Raw genomic sequence first — 20,809 nt, forward strand, 5'->3', positions numbered from 1 at the left:
CTAGGCCACAATTGGTCTTAACCATCTGCATTTTCCTGAATCGCTTAGGGGGAAGTGCAACAGAAAGAAGTAGGAAGTCTGGGGATGTCCGTAGTAAAGGTGTGTAGCACCCAGCAGAGCGCAGTCTCTTGTTAGCTGACAGGGCCTTCAGCAGTGTAGGGAGGAGGGATGGAGGTTGCAGAGAGCCTGGACCCTATAAACATTAGGAAAATTAAAACAAATAAAAAAAGAGGCTTCCGCTAGCTGGTGTTGCTCCATGGTTGACCCATGAACCAGGAGGGTCGATTTCTGGTCAGGGCACAGGCCCAGGTTGCAGGCTCAATTCCCAGAGGGGCCATACAGGAGGCAACAGATCAATGATTCCTTCTCATCATTGATGTTTCTATCTCTCCCTCTATGAAATCAATAAAATATATATGTTTTTAAAAGAGGTTTATGGAACCACAGGCTTCAGTGCAGACTATGGCCAAGTCCAAGAGCCATACCACGCGCAACCAGTTACAAAAATGGCACAGAAACGGCTTCAAGGAACCCTGATCACAAAGATACAAATTTCTTAAGTTCCTGAGGAACATGTGCTGTGCCAAGAGGCTCAACAAGAAGGGCCTTCGGAAGATGCAGGCCAACAATGCAAGGCCATGAGTGCATGTGCCCAGGCTATTAAGGCCCTTGTAAAGCCCAAGGAGGCCAAGCCCAACATTCCAAAGGGCACAGCCACAAGCTCGATTGACTTGCCTACATCGCTCACCGCCAGCTTGGGAAATGAGATCGTGCTGCATAGCCAAGGGTCTCAGGCTCTGCCGGCCAAAGGCCAAGGCCAAGCCTCAAATCAAGCCCTGGGCTACAGCTGCAGCTCCGGCTCAGGCTTCTAACGGTGCCCAGGCCCCCATGAAGGCTCCACAGTAGAGGTCTCTGTCTGCTGATGTGAGGATGGGAGGCCTGGTATGGCCCCTGGACCACTGTCTGCATGGGCTGGTGTCTTCCTGTGCTATTTGTACAAATAAACCTGTGGCAGGATCTGTTAAAAAAAAAAAAAAAAAAGGAAGGAGATTTCTAAAAGTTGTTCAGTGATCGAGTCACTCTTCACATAACAATGTCTTTCACCCGTATGTTTCTGGGATGGAAATGGGCCATTTTCTCAATGCAGAGTTCACTTTGAAGTGAAAATGGAAGCTTCAAGCAGAGCTTAGTTAAAACCCTTGGAGATTATCTCACTAACTGCATTATTTCCCGGAAGTGGGGCTGTGGCTTAGGTTTCCAGTTGGTTGAAGGCAAAGCTAATAGCAGAACCCAGGATTTTGACTTTGCTCGAGTTAGTTCAACATACACTGCTTCCTACTATTGCTGTAGATACTTCACTAGCCCCTAAAATTTGGCAAGGTTGACATTCACAGTTTATGACATTGCCACATCTGTGCCTAACACCAGCTCAGCTTTTGTGTTTTGTTTTTTTAAATATGTTTTTATTGATTTCAGAGAGGAAGAGAGAGGGAGAGAAAGAGAGAAACATCAATGATGAGAGAGAATCACTGATTGGCCGCCTCCTGCATACCCCACACTGGGGATCGAGCCCGCAACCCGGGCCCGACCGGGAATCGAACCATGACCTCATGGTTCATAGGTCCACGCTCAACCACTGAGCCACGCTGACTGGGCCAGCTAGCAATTTAAGACCCTCTGATGGTGCTCAGGAAGCAGCCACTGAAATGATAGCTACACTCTTGCTAAGTATGGGATGCGAAAGACTCCATGCATGTCTAAAAGTAAGGCTTTGTTGTCTTAAAGATGCACCTTTCTTTGAAATAAATAAATTACGAAGGTAGAACATAAGGAGCTTCTTATCTGCTTTCAACTCTTGGCATGGCTTTCCTGGAGCTCGAATTTCCCAAGGTCAAAGGGGAAACTAGAGATGGTGGCTGCTCCTGTTCCTGCTGCTGCTTAGTGAAGCTTTCCACATTCCATCAACCCTGGCCTCATGCCTTCTTTCCCCCAGTCCACCCTCCCTCCCCTGGATCTGATGTGTAACTAAAACACACAAAAACCATCCACTTACAGTGTTGAGAAAACTCTCAAAAACCACAGAAATGTCAGTGGAGCGGGGGAGGGAAGTGGGCTGAGGAAAGGTAGGTTAGATCACCAAGAATAAATAAGCACAAAGTGAAATCCTTGTCTGTAGGCCTGACACAAGTGAATAGTCCTGTTGGTTAAAACCAGCCAGCTACAGTGCCCACCTTTGCCAACCTGTTGGCCTTTTACATTTATTTTTCTTTATTTTTTAAATATATTTTACTGATTTTTTTACAGAGAGGAAGCGAGAGGGATAGAAAGTTAGAAATACCTATCAGCTGCCTCCTTCCTGCACACCCCTTATTGGGGATGTGCCTGCAACCAAGGTACATGCCCTTGACCAGAATCAAACCTGGGACCCTTCAGTCCGCAGGCCGACGCTCTATCCACTGAGCCAAACCGGTTAGGGCTACATTTATAGACAGTACATTTTTTCCCTTTTTTATTCATATCTCGGGTATATTCTTTTTGCTAGAGTCTCTTCTTTAACCTATATCAAAGGTAAAGATAGTATCTGGTAAATAGTTTTATAGCTAAAAAATGCCTTACCTGAATTGTTTCTAAGAGCCAGCTTGGTGTAAACCAGTTATTCTTTTTTGTGTGTGTATGGAATGTAGTGGTTTGTGGTTTTTTAAAAATAAATTCTTTATTGTTGAAAGTATTACATATGTCTCCTTTTCCTGCTAAACCAGTTATTCTTACACAGACTTCTCTGGCCTGCCCTTCGCACCCTGCAGGCAGCTGCTGGGTGGGTTTCACACCCCTGTCCTGGCCCTTCTCTCTCTGCCCTCCCTGAATCTGGAGCAAGCAGCTGCTGAGAGCTATGTTTGCATTCATTCAAACAATCTCAGTTTTAGCCTGTGATTCTGAAATCACTTTTAAGAAACTGAAAACATTTGGTGTTACAAGTAATGAGTCTGTTGATTCGCCTTTTCCTGTGGAGGAAGGGAAGGCATGAATAAGGATAAAGGGGCTGCAGCAAGCAGGCTGAACATGGGCCAGTGTTTTGGCTCCCACTGATCAGTTTTGGATCAGTTGAACATATTCTGATCATTTTAGGTGATTGGGTTTTTACATGCCAGCCTCAACACCATATTCATCCCCTGCCCCTTATTCTTGGAGCATGTTTAACTGAAGGAGAATCAAGCTTTTACACGAGCAGGAAAAGAAGCTATGTGGTGCTCGCTTCGGCAGCACATAAAAATTGGAACAATACAGAGAAGATTAGCATGGCCCCTGCGCAAGGATGACACGCAAATTCGTGAAGCGTTCCATATTTAAAAAAAAAAAAAAAAAGAAGCTATGTGGTCTCTTCTTGCTTCTGCAGAACTTTAGTTTACCTGCTACACCTCGAAATCCTACATTTAACCCAACTAAATTTGGGTTAATTTTGTACACTTCTAACTTCCTGTTAGATAGAAGGAAAAACCGTCTTTGTTAGTAGGCATTGACCTTGAACTTGGGACTCGATGGAGGCTGGCTTTTCACCACAGGTAAACAGAAGCCATCAAGAATCTTTTTTCTCTGTAATACATTACTCTTTCTCTTCCTCATCTACGGGAGTTTTTTTCAGGGAGCTTTTGCCAAAGCTAGAATTTCTGGTTTTATTTCCTAAAATGGAAATAGATTAAGAGGATTTCACCTTTTTTATCACGGCAGTCGTCATCTTCAATGCCTTGGTTTCATTTGTGCCAAATTAGATGCAAGTGCCCGGCTCCTCTTCATTGTCTAATTGTGGACTGAGCCACAGGCAGAAGGGTGTTCAGTAGTCCTACGTTACATCCAGAAACCCAGCTGCCAGAGGGCTGCACGGGGCCGCACGTAGCATCTAAGCATTTACATCCCCCTGTTGATTCATAGCAGAGGAGAGGGATGGTTACCTGCTGCAGTTGTGCCTCTGAAATAATAAATCACTACCACGTAACAATATTTAAAAGAGACCCTTCAAACTCTTGCTCCTATACTGTCCTAAAAGAATTTAGGGAACAGGTACCCCCTTGAACATATTCAAGTTGACATCCAAAACTTTTTGTTATAAGTTTAATGGCTGCAGAGATATAATTACTGGCATATTGTATATCTGCTGTAAATGTTTTTAATTGTCAGGTTGGGTTCTGGTTTTGCTCAAAACCTTAGTTTTGCAGATTTGACTCATTCAATTTATGGAAAGTGCCCTCCACATAACCTAATTGGCCCAGCCAGTCTTCACTTTCAAATCAAATCAGTCTGGTTTTCTGTCAAATCAAACCTGGCTTCATTTCTCAGTTTTAAAAAAAAGTGTTAATAGCCGTCCCTTTGACAGCAGATCTTCTGAAGAGAATGATTCTAAGATAGACAGGTAGTGCGTAGTTACATGGGTGGACGTGAGACGGCGAGCGTTGCCCTGGAGTGGGGCGTGGGAGAGCTCTCTGCCCTGTTTTATAAGGTTCTGTGTGATGCTCTGGGGGCACTTATCCCCTGGGCAGTTTATCAGGTTAATTTGGAATGGGTTCCCACTGGGGGTCCATCCCAGTAGAACCTGTTGTTTTCTCTGAAAATTATGGGAGATCCTGTGACTCACTTTTATTCAGCAGGTCTCTTACTTCTGCAGGTGACTAGCCCCATATTAACCAGTTTCTGTTGATGTTTATAAGCTCACTTGCAGGAGGGTTATACTTGCCCACTCTGTCGTTGGACATGGGTGGTCTCTCAACCCCAAGAAAGCTAAGCCTTGTAGGGTTATAGTATAGTAATTGCATGTAATCCAAAAGAAACTAACAGTCTGTTCAGTACTGCTGGTTTAGGTAATGCTGCGGTAACGAAAGAGACATATACTGTATTCACCCTTGAGGAAATCAGAGATTCAAGAAAAAGGGACTTTAGAATAAAAATATTAGCAAAGTGTGCAATTGCACACGTTTTCATTGACCTCTGGCTTAAATGGTGAACAAGGGAGATTTTAGGATAAATAAAACACCATCTCTTCTTCCCCTAGTTTATTATTTTCTTTCTTCTGCTTGTACCCATCCTCTACACTGTAGCCTGGAAACCCCAGCCAGCAAGCTGGAGCAATCATGGGCTCAGCTCATTTGTATAGATCTCCCAGGAGTCACTGTCCTTTGTCACCTGAAGTCCAGTGTCTTGAAAACCATCGTTTTATATCTTTCGTCTGGACGTTTAATTGTTATTGGCAGGAAGGTGAATCGGTCCCTGTAACTCCATCTTGAGTTATAACTCAGTTCTGTGGTACGTAGGAGTCCGTTAAATTAAAAGCCAGTAACCAACCAAATGTGAGATTTCTCTTACGTCTCCTCCATTTCACCAGATTTTTGGTGCATAAAAACAAGATTCATTTTCATGGAAGGATTACTTGTTTACTTAGGGTTTTGGCTCTGGATGGGTTCTTAGTATTTTTAAAAAACAAAAGTCAACCAAGTAAGTGTGGAGATCTAGTTGGAGATCTAATTGGCTTTATTAAATGTGCTATCTAGCAATTAGAAGGGCACACTGGGGGGTTGTACAAGATGGAAGGCTTTTATAGGAAGAAGGGTGAGGCAAGGGGGCTATTAACAAGAGAAGAAAATGGTTATTTTTAGACCAGGACATCTTTGGGGGGCTGGCAGGAGAGGGTGGGTGTCAGGCAAGGATTTTATCTACTAACTAGAGGCCCTGGTGCACGAAATTCGTGCACAGGGGGTGTGTCCCTCAGCCCAGCCTGCACCCTCTCCAATCTGGGACCCCTTGAGGGATGTCCGACTGCCCGTTTAGGCCCGATCCCGGTAGGATCAGGCCTAAACGGGCAGTCGGACATCCCTCTCACAATCCAGGACTGCTGGCTCCCAACTGCTCACCTGCCTGCCTTCCTCATTGCCACTAACCGCTTCTGCCTGCCAGCCTGATCACCCCCTAACCCAGAGGTGGGCAAACTTTTTGACTCGAGGGCCACAATGGGTTCTTAAACTGGACCGGAGGGTCGGAACAAAAGCATGGATGGAGTGTTTGTGTGAACTAATATAAATTCAAAGTAAAGGAGCGGAGGGGAGAGCAAGAGAACCGGATAGAACAGCCGGATCCGGCCCGCGGGCCGTAGTTTGCCCATAGCTGCCCTAACCACTCCCCTGCCAGCCTGATTGATGCCTAACTGCTCCCCTGCAGGCCTGGTCACCCCTAACTGCCCTCCCCTGCAGGCCTGGTCACCCCCCAACTGCTCTCCCCTGCAGGCCTGGGTCCCTCCCAATTGCCCTCCCCTGCAGGCCTGGTCACCCCTAACTGCCCTCCCCTGCAGGCCTGGTCCCCCCTAACTTCTCTCCCCTGCAGGCCTGGGTCCCTCCGAACTGCCTTTCCCTGCAAGCCTGGTTGCCCCCAACTTCCCTCCTCTGCTGGCTTGGTCACCCCTAACTGCCCTCCCCTGCAGGCTTGATCGCCCCCAACTGCCCTCCCTTGCAGGCCTGGTCCCTCCCAACTGCCCTCCCTTGCTGGCCATCTTGTGGTGGCCATCTTGTGTCCACATGGGGGCAGCCATCTTGTGTGTTGGAGTGATGGTCAATTTGCATATTACTCTTTTATTAGATAGGATAGAGGCCTGGTGCATGGGTGGGGGCCAGCTGGTTTGCCCTGAAGGGTGTCCCAGATCAGGGTGGGGGTTCCCTTGGGGCGTGAGGCGGCCTGGGCAAGGGGCCTGTGGTGGTTTGCAGGCTGGCCACGCCCCCTGCGACCCAAGCGGAGTCCCTGGTATCTGGGGTTTATTTATCTTCTACAATTGAAACTTTGTAGCCTGGAGCAGAGCCAAGCCTTCTGCTTGCTCAGTGGCGGCAGCCATTTTTTTTTGTTTTGTTTTATGTATCTTCTATCATTGAAACTTTGTAGCCTTAAGCAGAGGCCTGGGCCGGCCAGGGTGTGCGGAAAGCTTGGCTTCCTCAATCACTGGGGGCAACCCTAGCCTCCTGCTCTTTCCAGCTCCGTGGCTGCCGCCATTTCTGTTTGGGTTTATGTATCTTCTATCATTGAAACTTTGTAGCCTTGAGTGGAGGCCTAGGCCAGCAAGGGCAGGCAGAAAGCTTGGCTTCCTCCATCGCCAGGGAAACCCAAGCCTCCCTCCTGCTCTCTGTGGCCGTAGCCATCTTGGTTGGGTTTATTTGCATATTCGCTTCTGATTGGCTTGTGGGTGTAGCTGAGTGATGGTTAATTTGCATATTACTCTTTTATTATATAGGATTGTCTCTTGCCTCTTCTTTCTATGGGGGATGGAGAGGACCCACGTGACAGAGTACTTTACTAGTGTTTGACCAGAAGATTCCAGACTGGATGACTACAAAAGATTATGTTTGTGGGAGAGGCTTAAACTGCAGTTAGATCAGGTAGTAAGTCTAGGTTTAGTATCATGGGCTTTTAGCACGAGTGACACCATTTAGGGCCTGTGGGTTTTCTCTTTAACAGTATTAAAACTACTTCCCTCTCGCCGACTGTGTTTCTGATCCTTCTGGGTTTCTTCTGTTAAAGGAGCCAGTGACGTAAATACACTGAGACACTCATAAACTGAAGGAAAAAACACTTGAAAAGATTACAAAATTAAGGGCAGACCAAAAATAAAGGCTAATTGGGACAGTACCCAATTTAAAAACAAAGGAAACAAAACTAGTTGCATGAGCTTACAATCATTTTCTAGATAATGATAATAAAACTAGAGGCCCGGTGCATGAGATTCGTGCACTGGGGGAGGGGGGGTCACTCAGCCAGGCCTGGGCTTAGGCCCCAGGGATCGGGCCTAAGCCGGCAGTCAGACATCCCTCTCGCAGTCCAGGACCCCTTGCTCCTTACCACCCTCCTGCAGCGGAGGTGGCAGAGGCTCCTGCCACTGCCGCTACGTTCACCAGCAGTAAGCCTGGCTTCTGGCTGAGTGGTGCTCCCCCTATGGAAGCACACTGACCACCACAGGGCAGCTCCTGCATTGAGCGTCTGCCTCCTGGTGGCTAGTGCGTGTCATAGCAACCGGTCAGTAGATTTGCACAGTACACTTTTATTATATAGGGTAGCTAGTAGTTATGAAAGAATGTCCAAATCTATGGAAAAGTTTCATAGGAGTTTATTTGAGTCAAATTTTGGGGGACATGCCTGGAAGCAAGATCTCAATAGATTGAGAAAATGCTCTGGAGAATTACAGTTTTGCAGCTTATTTTATACACTAAAGGCAAAGGCCTACCGAGGGTTACATGAAAAACACTGGGGGTAGATTAAGGAGGCAGGAGAAAGCCAAGCAAGGAAATCTCTAGGACTGGACAAGAAGCAGAATGGAGAAACACATGCTTCTTTTCCATTTGGAGGATACAGGCTAGTTAATCATTAATGTTTACAGCACATGGAGATAGTATGCGGGCAACAGATAATAATGGGGCGGGCATGTCCTGTGGTTTGTGCTCTGGTGCCAGTGGCTGTGCCTCCAAGGGGTCTGGGAAAGAAACTCACTCTGACATTTCAAAGGGATGTTCTCCTGGATGAAAGAACAATGGACAGAGCTCGCTTAAGCCCAAGATGAATCTTTGCTAAGGAAGTTCTAGTCCTGGGATGTGACTGCCCCCCATGGCATGCCCGGTTAGGAATGTTTATGTTCAGCCCATTTGTGTGGTTACTTTTTTTTACCTTATCTTTTATTCCTTTCTTAAACTTACCGGGGAATGTGGTTACTTTTGACCACTGAGATTGTCAGGTTTATTACATAGCCCCATTTTTGTTCACAATGCTCCAAGAGCTTTACATTTTATCTAATTTCGTTTTTACCAATTCTATGAAGTAACAACATGGTTCCGTTACTATTCTTATTTTGCACGTAAGGATACTAAAGCGCAAAGAGGTAAAAGTAACTTGACCGAGATCACACAAGTCATGGCCAGGACTTGAACCTGGGGGCTGGCTCCAGAGACTATACATTTAATCAACATACAAAACTGCTTCTAGATAAGGTCATTCTTAGCTTGGCCATCTTGATGTCGCTTCTTGTGTTTTCCTTTTAAATAATTGTTGTGTGTGTGTGTATGTATGTATGTATACTTGGTCATATATGCTCATGATTTGTTTTCACATGACATAATGATGTTCAGTGAAAGTAATCTCCCATCTGCTTTTCTCCCCTCAAACCCCCAAGTTCCCTCCCTGCCCCAAACCATCTCTTCAATTTTAGTGTCTTTCCAGAAATACTTGTCACATATACAAGCTTAGAAATAAATGGCAGCATACTATCCCCTTTCTTCTGCACCTTGCTTTTCTCAAGAAAGGGTGTTGGATTGTGTCAAATGCTTTTTCTGCATCAATTGATATGACTATGTAATTTTTATCTCTCAATTTGTTTATGTGATGTATCACGTTTATTGATTTGCGGATATTGTACCATCCTGCTTTTCTCGTTTAGCAAGATATTTTCAAATCATTCATTAAGAGTGTTAACTTAAAAATAAAAGCCAAAGTGAGAAGCAACAAGTACCGTATTTTTCCATGTATAGGACATCCGCATGTATAAGATGCTCCCCCACCCCCACTTTACCAACCCTAAATTAAGAAATCAATATTTTAAACATTTTGCTGATTTTCCTCTGAAGGCCTTCTTTTTTGGCATCTTAAGGAATTGTTCTTCCTGTTTTCTCCACTGTCTGATCATACACTCTGTGGGAGGAGGTCTCTGCAGCTCTTTTTCCAGGCTCTTTTGCATAGCTGATTACATTCAGTTTGAATTTTGCAGAGTAAGACAATCGCTTACCAGTATTTATCTTTTTATTTTTTGACATCTTTATGGGCTCAGAACACTCTGGTCCCTGTTGCATCTGGGCCCTCTCCACCTCCACCTCCATTATAGCATCAGCTGAGGTCAGTAACAATAAGGCTCGAGATTGGAGGAAGCCTGTTTGACAAGGTATGGGCAGCTACACACCCACATGGCTCCCTCCTTGGCTGAGGCTGACTTCCATGTAAAAGACGCCCCTCGATTTTCAGAAAAGAAAAAAAAAAACAGTGTCTTATCCATGGAAAAATACGGTATTTATTTGAGATCCAAAAGCACAGCTATTCAAGAAGCACTGATTCAGGCAGAAACCCAAATAGTGAGCTGATTCAGAGGTAAAAGCAAAGGGTATTTATGAGAAAGGGAAGGAGCATAATGACAGGAATAGAAGGAAGGATTTCTATGGGTACCAATAAGCCAAGGAAGGCACTTCTCTATCTACAGATAAGCTTACAAGCTAAGTCTAAAGATGTCTTTAATTTTCAGTCTGGGAGTCAGAACAAATAGTTGTTTGGAAGATAATGTTGCTTTAGGCCCGGTGTAAAGGTTAATTTGCCCAATTTTAACATTACAAAGATTTGAGGAGTAAGGCCTGCAAGGCAGTTCCTCTGGGGGGGGTGGGGGGGGCAGCTCCACCTCCATTTTCAAGTGGCTCCATTTATATTATTTCTTTCAAAGTAGGTAAAAAGCTGCCTCATTCTTTTGAACAGCTGCATAGGGTTCCACTGTGTGGCTGTGCCAAGATTTATCTACCCATTCCCTTTTAGAGCACTTTGAAGTTGTTTCCAAACTTGTACTATTATAAACAAGGCTGCAAAAAATATCCTTAAGTTTGATCACATATATGTGTCACACATATATCATAGACATGGGCATGTAGCTTCTCACATGTGCACCTGTGTCTACAGGGTACATTGCTTAAAGTGGAACTGCAATGACGAAGGGCTTGTGCTTTTGAAATGTTGGTAGCTGTGACTAACTTGCTCTTCAAAGCGGTTGTTCTGATGCAGACGCTCATAGCAGTTTATGAGGGTGTTCAGTTCCCCCTACTCTTCCCAAGATTTATTAAACTTTTTTCATGCTATTTTAAAAAATAATGATTATGAACACTGTATCAAAGGGTCACCTTTGTGAGGGATGGCAATAGTTGGTCCCTGTATTTATCTGCTAGGAAATTAAGAACCAAATGAGCAAAGACTAATTCCCTTGTATTCTTAATAATTTACTCAGTTCCGTCTGAAGACTTAATCTGTGCCTGGTTCTGGGTGCTGGTGGTAGAAAGATCTGTCACTTGGTCCCTGTCCCCAAGCAGCTCACCTTGTACAGGGAGGCATGGGAGAAGAAGCAGCTATGATAGGATGTGCGTAGTGTTACGCACGGTTGGAGAGAAGGGGATCATGGAACGAGGAAAAGTGTTGCTAGCGATCTTGGAAGTGTTATCAGGGACTCTCGATCATGTAAAACTTGGGGGTGAGTGTCATCCCAGAAGCAACCCAGGTGGAGAGGAGGAAGTTGGGGTCCTGGGGACGAGCCAGCGCTGGGTGCATTCAGTTAGCCTGTAGGTTGCCATTGGCACCTCCCCGCAGAAGTGCTGAGCTGCAGGCAGGGAATCGGCCGCCTGTGATTGGAGGGATGTTGCGGGTTAGGATAATGAACTTGGTAGTGTCGGCAGAGGTGATTGGCCGCGCCCTGCTGCAGTGAGAATGCAGACTGGATGCTCAGGTTCTCGCTTGTGTGATGATCAGTAGTTGAGCGAGGACAGATGAATAATTGGGAGCTCGAAGTTACTTCTGCCTCCGGGAGAGGTCTGTTGGGCTTACTGCTTTTTCCTCTTTTTAAAAAGCCAAACATTTGAGAATCATCCACCTGCAGAAGTGAGTTTCTATTGAAGAAGCTCCAGCTGCTCTCTGCTCGTTGCCAGCACCCGGCGGGCTCTCTGAGAGCGAGCTGTTTCTCAGGCCAGGCACGACAGCAGTGCTAGCAAATCTGAAAGAGCAGGAAACAGCCACTGCATGCAGAGCGTCAGCCTTACAGCTCCCAGGCTAGTCTTCCCAGCAGCTGTGTAGCCAGCGACCCTTGGTATTGTCACATTCCTCCTGCAAAGTGACCGCTCACCGTCAGCGACGTTGGGAGAAAGCCGTGATGTTGCAGATGCTGTGGCATTTTCTGTCTAGCTTTTCCCCTAGGGCTGGGTGCCAAGGCTCCACAGAGGGGAACGATAAAGAAGTCAGAGGCACCCCGGCCCCTGCTCGGGGAGACCAGATGTCAAGCTTTTTGGGGAAACAAGACGGCAGGGCTGAGGCCACGGAAAAGAGACCCACCATTTTGCTGGTGGTCGGACCTGCAGAGCAGTTTCCTAAGGTAATGGCAACCTCAAGACAACCTCCGAGTTTAGGGACTGGTGTAGGAACATTTTTCTGAAAAAGGCTGGCGTGTGGGGCGGAAGTGAGGACTTAAAAATCAATCAGTTTGGTATTGGGGCGGGGGAGGAGTGTCAGACAATAAAGAAACCCAAATCTCAGCCGGGAATCTTCCTGTGGCCACTACAAAAGCTTTATGACCCTATTATGACCACTTCAGTGTGGCCATTAGGGGGAGGGAGGTTGAATGCAATAGAAGATTTGCCTTCGATTTGTCATTTTGGCTCCAGAAAGTCACTAGAAAGTAAAGGGCAAATGACTAGAGTGTGTCTTGTATCTTAGCGTATCTGAACAATTTAGAGATGAACGAGCTAAGTTAGCAACAGAGTGGACCTTCAGAGTTGAACCAAACAGCCTGGAGTTGGGCAGGGCCAGCCTGCCCTGCATCCCGAAGTTCAGACCCTGTGCCTTGGCGGGTGGAGGGCTTTTGGTCAGAAGAGAGTGGTCAGAGAGAGGCTGGAGTTTCCAGGTGCAGAGGCCTGTGCCTCTCTGGGTTCTGGGGGTCCGTTGAGTGCCAGGCCTTCCCTCCAACTGGTGCCCTGAATGTGGGTTATCTCATCTGATCTACACAAGAGCCAGGGTAAGTGGGCGTATCCCCATTTCATAGATGAGGAAACTGAGGTGCAGAAAGGTTAAGTAATTTGCCCAGGGTTAAACAATTAAGGAGGGGTGGAGGTGAGATTTCACCCAAATCAGCCTGGAACTTCACCCTGTATTGTCTCCCTTTCCCTTAAAAAAGCCGTTTCCGGTGGGACCAGTGGAGTTCTCAGGATTAGAACGGAAAGTGCCGTCTGGCTAAGATTTCTCCCGCTGCAGTAGAAGTGACCTTGTCACTTCCTGAGCTTTGGTTATTTGGGATCTTTTCTCCTTTCTCAGAATAAAAATCAACTAGAGAAGGAGATTGTGCCCTGTGTCTGGCACATTGTAGATTCCTGAAACATGTTCGTTGAATTGCTATGTTTAATAAATGTTCGTTTTTCCTTTGCTAAGTGGCAGGGACCTTTGATGCAACAACTTTCGCAATCTTTTAAGATTAAGCATTGAGCAGAACTCTTAGACTGTAACGAGCTGGTCCTGGCCGGCTGGCTGGGACTCCGAGTCTGTCGTGTGCTTGCGGTGTGCTCCGAGAGGCATCACTTTCTGCCTTTCGATTGTTCTAGATGAGCTCAAAACTGGCAGCGGTACTCTTTTTTTGTGAGGAACATTTATCTACAGACCAGCTTGCCGTGTGGCCAGGGAAATAAGAGGTTGGCTGGCTCCCTTTCAAAGTCACCTACTTTTGACTTTAATAATTAACTGCTCCATTTTCTAGACTCAGACTGGCACCTCCTGCCAGCCCTCTCCTAGGGTGGCCTGGCATCGGGACTTTCTGTTCTGAACAGCTTAGTTCATGGCCTGCAGCGTCAGGATTGAGGGGGACTGAGCCAGAGACCCACTACACTGGGCTGTCATGGCAAAGTTTCACTGGCTCAGAAGGGAGACAGATCAGCCGGCTGGAGGGAGCGGGGAGCCACAAGAAGGAGATGGGTCAGCAGTTTGGTTTGAAGCAAGAAAGTAAGCACAGCTGGGTGGTGTGCACTCTGAAAAGCAGAAGAACTGAGTATTGGAATAGCAGGAGCGTTGCTGCAGCCCGTGTCCTTCTCCCTGCGCAGCTGCTCCTAAGGCAGGCTTTGGGGTTTGCGATCACCGGCCAGTGGGGCCTGGCCTCCCCGTTTCTCTCAGGAGGAGGCTCCCCAAACATTATGGAAACCTTAGAAGTTGATGGTTCTCAGGCTTCTCAGTTTCCCAGCAGCACGACTTTGTTTGGCTCTCACTTCCTCTGTCTAAATATGTCTGCCGTGAGTCAGGTCCCTTTGAGCTTTTATTCTAGGAACTGTTCCAGTTTCCCCTTTATCTTCAGCGGACAGTTCATCTGCTGTTGGAGCAGAAAGCCATTAGTTTGGAGAGGGAGGTAACCTCAGCGGCATCCAAGCTTTCAGATCCCGGGGGGCTGTCTTCTCAGAAGCCCAGAGAATTTTGCTTATTGTGTGTCTGATTGCCAAGTGTAGGCAGGTTTCAGCTACACTGGGCTGTCATGGCAACCTGATCATCAAATGACACTGTGGCCACAGCAGCAAATGAGGTTCCAGAGCCCTAGGGGTGGGTGGGGCTAGAGCAGCCGGATGCCAGCGAGGCTCCTTCGCCTATTAATATTTGGCTTGGTCTGAATCATTGCAGAGGAGGGGGAATACTTTATGACCTAATGCCGCACTCCCTGAAGTAGTCTACCTGCCCTGGTCTTACTCATGGTATTTTGGCACTTACCTGGTACAGGAAGCACCTGTTTTGAAGGCATGAAGCAGAGTGGTAGAACAAGGAAAGCTTGTGGTGGCATTGGCCAATTTGAGGGTGAGAAGATGCTCTGGGGGGAACTGGACTTTACAGAGCAGGTGGAATCTGATCCCACTGAATTCGATGGGCTTTAGAGTTGCTGTCATTGTTCCCCAATGCTCATTGTTTCAGAGAAGAAACAAAAGTAGATCTGGGCCACAAAATTAGGATAAGAGGGCAGAGAAGAACGGTGGATGGCAGAAGGGGAGACAGCCAGGTACAGGGATTTTACAGAGCCTGCTGGTGTGAAGCATCAGGACCAAACAGGAGCCCTGCTTCCGTCTTCTTCCTTATTTGTGTTTCTCACATGTGTTCAGAAGCAGTAACGCAAATACATTTGTTGTTGTTTTCACTAAGGCTAAGCTTAAACTTGCTCTGGTTACAGCTTTCCCACACACCTGCCACCCTCCAGTTTGAGGTACTGCTTGTAGGAGTTCCTTCCAGTTTGAGGTGCTGCTTGTAGGAGTTCTCAGTGTCAGTCTGACAAGCATTGTTTCTTTTTTTTTTTTTTTAAATATATTTCTTTATTGATTTCAGAGAGGAAGGGAGAGGGAGAGAGAGATAGAAACATCAATGATGAGAGAGAATCATTGATCGGCTGCCTCCTGCACATCCCCTACTGGGGATTGAGCCTGCAACCCAGGCATGTGCCCTTGGCTGGAATCGAACCCGGGACCCTTCAGTCCGCAGGCTGATGCTCTATCCACTGAGCCAAACCAGCTAGGGCTGACAAGCATTCTTTGGAAACTGATTTTGCATCTCCTTTTGGCAGTATCAGGTTTGGTTTGGGCGCTGTTGAATGGCTGTTGTAACAAGAGCCAGGCCCAGGTGAGGCTCAGCCCCACCATCTACAGACAGACTCTGGGGCCTGGTCAACCTCTCCTGGCCTATTTGCTCATCTCGGAGATTAGGGGGTGACTCCAGAGCCCCTCTGGGGCCTCTATCTGTAAGTCCAGGGGTAAAGCATTAACTTTGGACTCTAGGTGCCGGGAGAGTGGCTTACTTAGAAAGAATCCCCAGCCAGTTTCTATGTAAAAATGGAGTTCTGCATCTATAATAATAAAAGCGTAATATGCTAATTAGACTGGATGTCCTTCGGGACAAAGCCGGGGCTGCGAGGGAAGACTGGGTCCCGGGTGCTTGCCAGCAGCAGTGTGACCTGGGGAACTCAGGAGGACAGGTAGTTAAATGGCAATTTAAGTTTGTCCAGTGAAGACATTCTATTGGACCTGATCACAGTTGCAAAATAAAAATAAGTTATAACCACTTTTAAAAATAACATTGGGCCCTGACAGGCTTAGCTCAGTGGATAGAGCGTCAGCCTGCGGACTGAAGGGTCCCAGGTTCGATTCCGGTCAAGGCCATGTACCTTGGTTGCGGGCACATCCCCAGTAGGAGGTGTGCAAGAGGCAGCTGATCGATGTTTCTCTCTCATCGATGTTTCTAACTCTCTATCCCTCTCCCTTCCTCTCTGTAAAAAATCAATAAAATATATTTAAAAAAATAACATTGGAATAGAATTAATGTTAACATTGTAAAATAATATCTTGGCAAACACATGCCTGATATCGTTGATCTGTCAAGTAATGCGCTTTGTTATAGTCAGGGTAATTCCATTATTTTTTTCTAGAAAATAGTTGAACTTATTTGATTAATGTTTTTTAACATATTTATTTATTTATTTATCCTCACCTGAGGGTATTTTTTCCATTGCTTTTTAGAGAGAGTGAAAAGGAAGAAGGAAGGGAGAGAGGGGGGAATGAGAGAGACACATTGATTGGTTGCTTCCCACAGGCACCAGGGGTGGAACCTGCAATCCAGATACGTGCCCTTGACCTGGAATCAAACCAGAGACCCTTCTGTGCGTGGATGACACTCTAACCACTGAGCTTACCAGCCAGGGCTGGTTGATATTTTAATAATTTTTCCTTAGGCACTAAATATAGATTTCAAAGAGGAAGGGAGAGGGAGAGAGAGATAGAAACATCAATGATAAGAATCATTGATCAGCTGCCTCCTGCACGCCCCCTACTGGGGATGGAGCCCGCAACCCAGGCATGTGCCCTTGACCAGAATCGAACCTGGGACCCTTCAGTCTGCAGGCCAACGCTCTGTCCACTGAGCCAAACCGGCTAGGGCAGATTTCACTTTTATTTGGTATTGTTTTCAAATCTTTTCTCAGATTTGTCTTATAAATACATCATCAAACTCAGTGATACAAAAAGAAGAATAATTCCATGGAAATGAACATCTCCAGTTGACAACTTATTATTGTCAAAGTATTTACCATTTTCGAATAACTGCAGTCATCATTGAAATGAGATACTTCAACAGATCTGAGTAATTTATTTTTGTTTCAGAAGCAAATGTGAATAAATTAGCGAAGGAACATCAGCATTTTGAAATTCAGCCCTTTTATTTATAAACTAGAGGCCTGAAGTTCGAGCAAGAGTAGGCCTTCCCCCTGGCTGCTGGCACCAGCTTCCCTCTGGCACCCGGGACCCAGTCTTCCCTCGCAGCCCCGGCTTTGTCCGGAAGGACATCCAGTTTAATTAGCATGTTACGCTTTTATTATTATAGCTGTGAACCTCCTTTAAAATAAAAATAAGAATACATTATTTTGTTGAGGTGGATGAGATTGAGGTCTTAGAGGCCTGCCAGGCCCCATTCATTCATTCATTCAGGAACTGCTTATATCCAGCACCTTCCAGGGTCAAGGCAAGGGCTTCACAAACGTTTGAAACAATAGCCTCCTGCCTTCAACAATCCCAACAGCAGAGATAAAAATAACCTCAAAGCAGAACATTCTGGATTGGACAGTTTAAGAGACAGCCGAGTGTCATGGGATCTAAGTGGGAATCTGGATAGTCCTGAGCTGCCTCTGAATGAATTGAAGCCCAAGACGTGTTTATGTAGACTCGTCATCAGATCTCTTTTAGAAAAGCAGAGATGTCATATAAGTTAATAAAATCTGTTTTATGTTATACGATGTAAGCGTCAACATCTTATTTTAAAATCCTTTTTCCAAGTTCCTCACAAAAAAGCTCTTTAGCAAATTAAGAAATTCCTTTTACTTAATTGATCTCCAAATAATAGCCCTCCATTTTTATCCCTCCCGGTAGTGCGATTCGGTCTATATTAGGAAGTGGCACTTTGGAGCAGGAACAAGCGAGACCAGCTTTCGTTTCATCGTTGTGACGTGCTTTCTTCCTCCGCATCACGAATCCCTGACTCTGTGGGGAAGGAATGAGGTGGTGATTGCAGGCTGGCCTGAATAGGATCATCCTGAAATAAAAATAAAATCTTGACTTTCCAGGACCTGACATTTTTCTCTCATCCTCACCTCCAAGGGGCGTTCTAAAGCAGCGTTGCCCAGTAGAATTTTCTGTGATGGTGGACATGCTGAGTGCATGCAGCTATGGAATACTTGAGCTGTGGCTATGCCACCAAGAAACTGGATTTTTCATTTCATTGCAACTAATTTGAAGTTTAGCAACGTCCTTGTTGAACAGCACAGTTCTCAGTTAGGAAGCTACAATTACACTAACGTGTCACGTGTTCTGAGTGAAGCTGAGTTCTGAGGACTACCTCTGTGGGTCTTAAGTGAGGCCTGGCTGACCCCACATTGATGTTGCTGGGGAGTCCCTTACACAACGAACTTAGAGTGTCCTCTTCCTGTCCCAGCGCCTTAGTGCTGTGGGTGCCCCTGGGAAGCCTGCAGGGGAATGGGTGGGCTCTGAGGTGCTCACAGCGGAGAGGCCTGGGAAGGTCCCTGGAGCCGGTCAGGGCTGTGCCTAGATTGCCCTGTAGCCAATGCAGCCCGAATCCGGGGCTCAGCCAGCTGGGGCAGCTCCCCTGGGCATGAATGAGCCCAAGGTGTGGCCACTTCATGGATGGCTAGGGACCTCAACCACCCCACACGCCACTTTCACTCTCACAGCCAAACTGGGCCCGTTGTCAGTGAGCATTGATTTAATCTCTATAGCCACTTATTTTGTGTTGGCAATGATTGACTAAGGGGGGGAATCACTGTATTGTGTGACGTGTTTGGGGACCTTGTGAAAAAACAGGCTGACGGCTGTTTGTTCACTTGGAGGGGTCAGCAGCCTGAGGGTGAACGTTTGTTTGGACTCTGCCCGTCTTGGAAGAGTTAACTTGGTGAGCGGGTGACGTCAGTCCTGATCTTTACACGGACTTAGAGTGGGCGGGCTTTTTTTTCAATTAAGTCAAAGGGCGGGGCTTGAGCAGCCAATGACAGCTGCGCCCCAGCATATCTTGCGCGAGTTTGCCGGCCGGCAGCATTCTCCATTCTCCACGCCAGAACTGCTCGGCTGGCAGCTGAACACCGGCTCTCCCTGTCAGCATGCTCTGCCTGTGCCTGTATGTACCGCTCATCGGGGAGGCTCAGACCGAGTTCCAGTACTTCGAGTCCAAGGGGCTTCCCTCTGAGCTGAAGTCCATCTTCAAACTCAGTGTCTTTATCCCCTCCCAGGAGTTCTCCACCTTCCGGCAGTGGAAGCAGGTGTGTGCGGGGGGCGGGGAGAGGCAGCGGGCATTTCATCAGTGTTGGCTGAGCGAATGGATGAGGGCTGGTAGTGGTGACACCCGTGAAATGGGCGAGTTTTCCCCCCGGTTGTCATGTGGCGACAGCCAGCGAAAAGGCTACTTCACAGGAATGACTAGCTTTCACGTGACTTCCAAGGAAGGCTTGAATTCTAGGGAAGGCACTTGTGGGAGGAATGCAAAGGAATTTTCCTGCTGAGGGGTGGGAGGGGGGACTCTGAGAAGGGAGGTACAGTCCAGCTGCTGTGGGGCTGTTTCTCTGAGCTGGAGGGAAGCGGCCAGGAGGACACACAGGAGGGAGAGGCAGAGGCTTCTCATTGCAGACCCAGGCTGGAGCTGCAGGCTGTGCCTGGGTGGAACAAGCCAGTGTGTGAGGTGAGGGAAGCCTGCCAGATGTCCCTCTGGAGCTGGGAGGCAGCAGAAATCATTACCATCTTATAGATGGGGAAGCAGCTATAGTCTGTGGAGACTGCTTGCTTCCTAAAGAGGTACCCCAACTTCTCTGTTAATCCTATCCCAAGCTGTCCCTCAGCGCTCATGATGGCAGAGGAGGTCGGATGGTGTGCAGGGGGTGGGGATTAGCATATCTTGGGAAGGAGACAGAAAGTAGGCCCAGTGGTTCTGAGGTGGGAGCAAGGACTTGGGAGATTATTTTGAAATCAGCTGTGCTGAGCACATCTGTATCACAGGGCACCCACCCCAGTAAGGCACATGGTTTGCGTTGGTGGCCGAGCAGCCAGATACCAAAGAGCTTCATGCCTACCATTCACCTCCTCCCTAAATGTCATGTAGGTTATGTAGATTCTATTTCCGCTCTTGCCGTAAATCTACAGTGACAATCCTATACGTAATTCTTGGCTGAGAGCACAGAAGCCTACAGGAAGTTAGCATAACTTCAGATAGTAGATAAAATACCAGCCTTGGGTTCACATTTCAGCCACACCCACTGCGATGCTCTTGGGATCTTGTTAGGTGACCTGGGATCTGCCCAGGCCTCCTCCTAGCACCCTTGGTGTCTGAGCAATCACAGAGAGCTATCCGGTGACTTCAGAGATGGATTGCAATCGTTGGAGAGTGCCAGCTAGCCAGTGATCTGTCAATTTCCAAACCCATTGGTCAGAAGACTTGGGAACCCATATTGGTTTGTGGATAGGGAATGGATTCTCACTGAGACAGGCATGTCAAACTCAAAGGCTAACACGGGCCAATTAAACGAGGCATGTGGCCTGTGGGTCGAGAGTTTGACATGCTTGCACTGAGAGCATTGGGCAATACAGGAAGACTATAACCATTTTCCCTGGGAGATTTTTGTTCCTAGTTTTGGGGAGTTGCTGGGTTGGAGTGACTCATATATGTGCTCCACCTTCTTGAGATTAACCTCTCGGGTGGCAGCAGGATCTCTAGGGAGGCGGCCTTGGAATCCTACAAACCTGGCTTGAATGCTGCCTACCACTTCCCTAGCTGTGTGATCCAGGATACATGACTTAACCTCTCTGAGCTTCTTTTTCCTTCTCTGTAAAATGGAGCAAATGATAGTACCTCGTTCCTAGAGCTGTTTGTGAGGATTCAGCAGGTTACTAGAGGTAATGCTTTTAGCAGGACCCATGGCGTAGAACCTCAGGGTCTCTTCAAGCCTCTTGGG

General features: G+C 46.9%; 1 protein-coding gene across 6 annotated transcripts in view; it reads left to right on the top strand.

Annotated features, from left to right (window-relative positions):
- The window catches only part of SLC25A25 (solute carrier family 25 member 25), a 36,994-nt gene that overhangs the window by 7,611 nt on the left and 8,574 nt on the right, over window positions 1-20,809 (top strand). Inside the window, exon 1 of one of the 6 annotated variants that reach the window (XM_080668569.1) lies at window positions 11,540-12,175. The exons of 2 other annotated variants lie outside the window; for them this stretch is intronic. In XM_080668569.1, coding sequence (XP_080524695.1) covers window positions 11,957-12,175 — 219 coding nt within the window. In that variant the 5' untranslated portion in view covers window positions 11,540-11,956. Of the gene's footprint in view, window positions 1-11,539; window positions 12,176-18,885; window positions 19,127-20,809 lie in introns of those variants that run through there. 3 more of the 6 variants (XM_080668568.1, XM_080668567.1, XM_080668566.1) reach the window with 3 other exon arrangements.

The sequence above is a fragment of the Plecotus auritus genome (genome assembly GCF_963455305.1).
Source record: "Plecotus auritus genome assembly, chromosome: 5".
NCBI classification, from domain to species: domain Eukaryota; kingdom Metazoa; phylum Chordata; class Mammalia; order Chiroptera; family Vespertilionidae; genus Plecotus; species Plecotus auritus.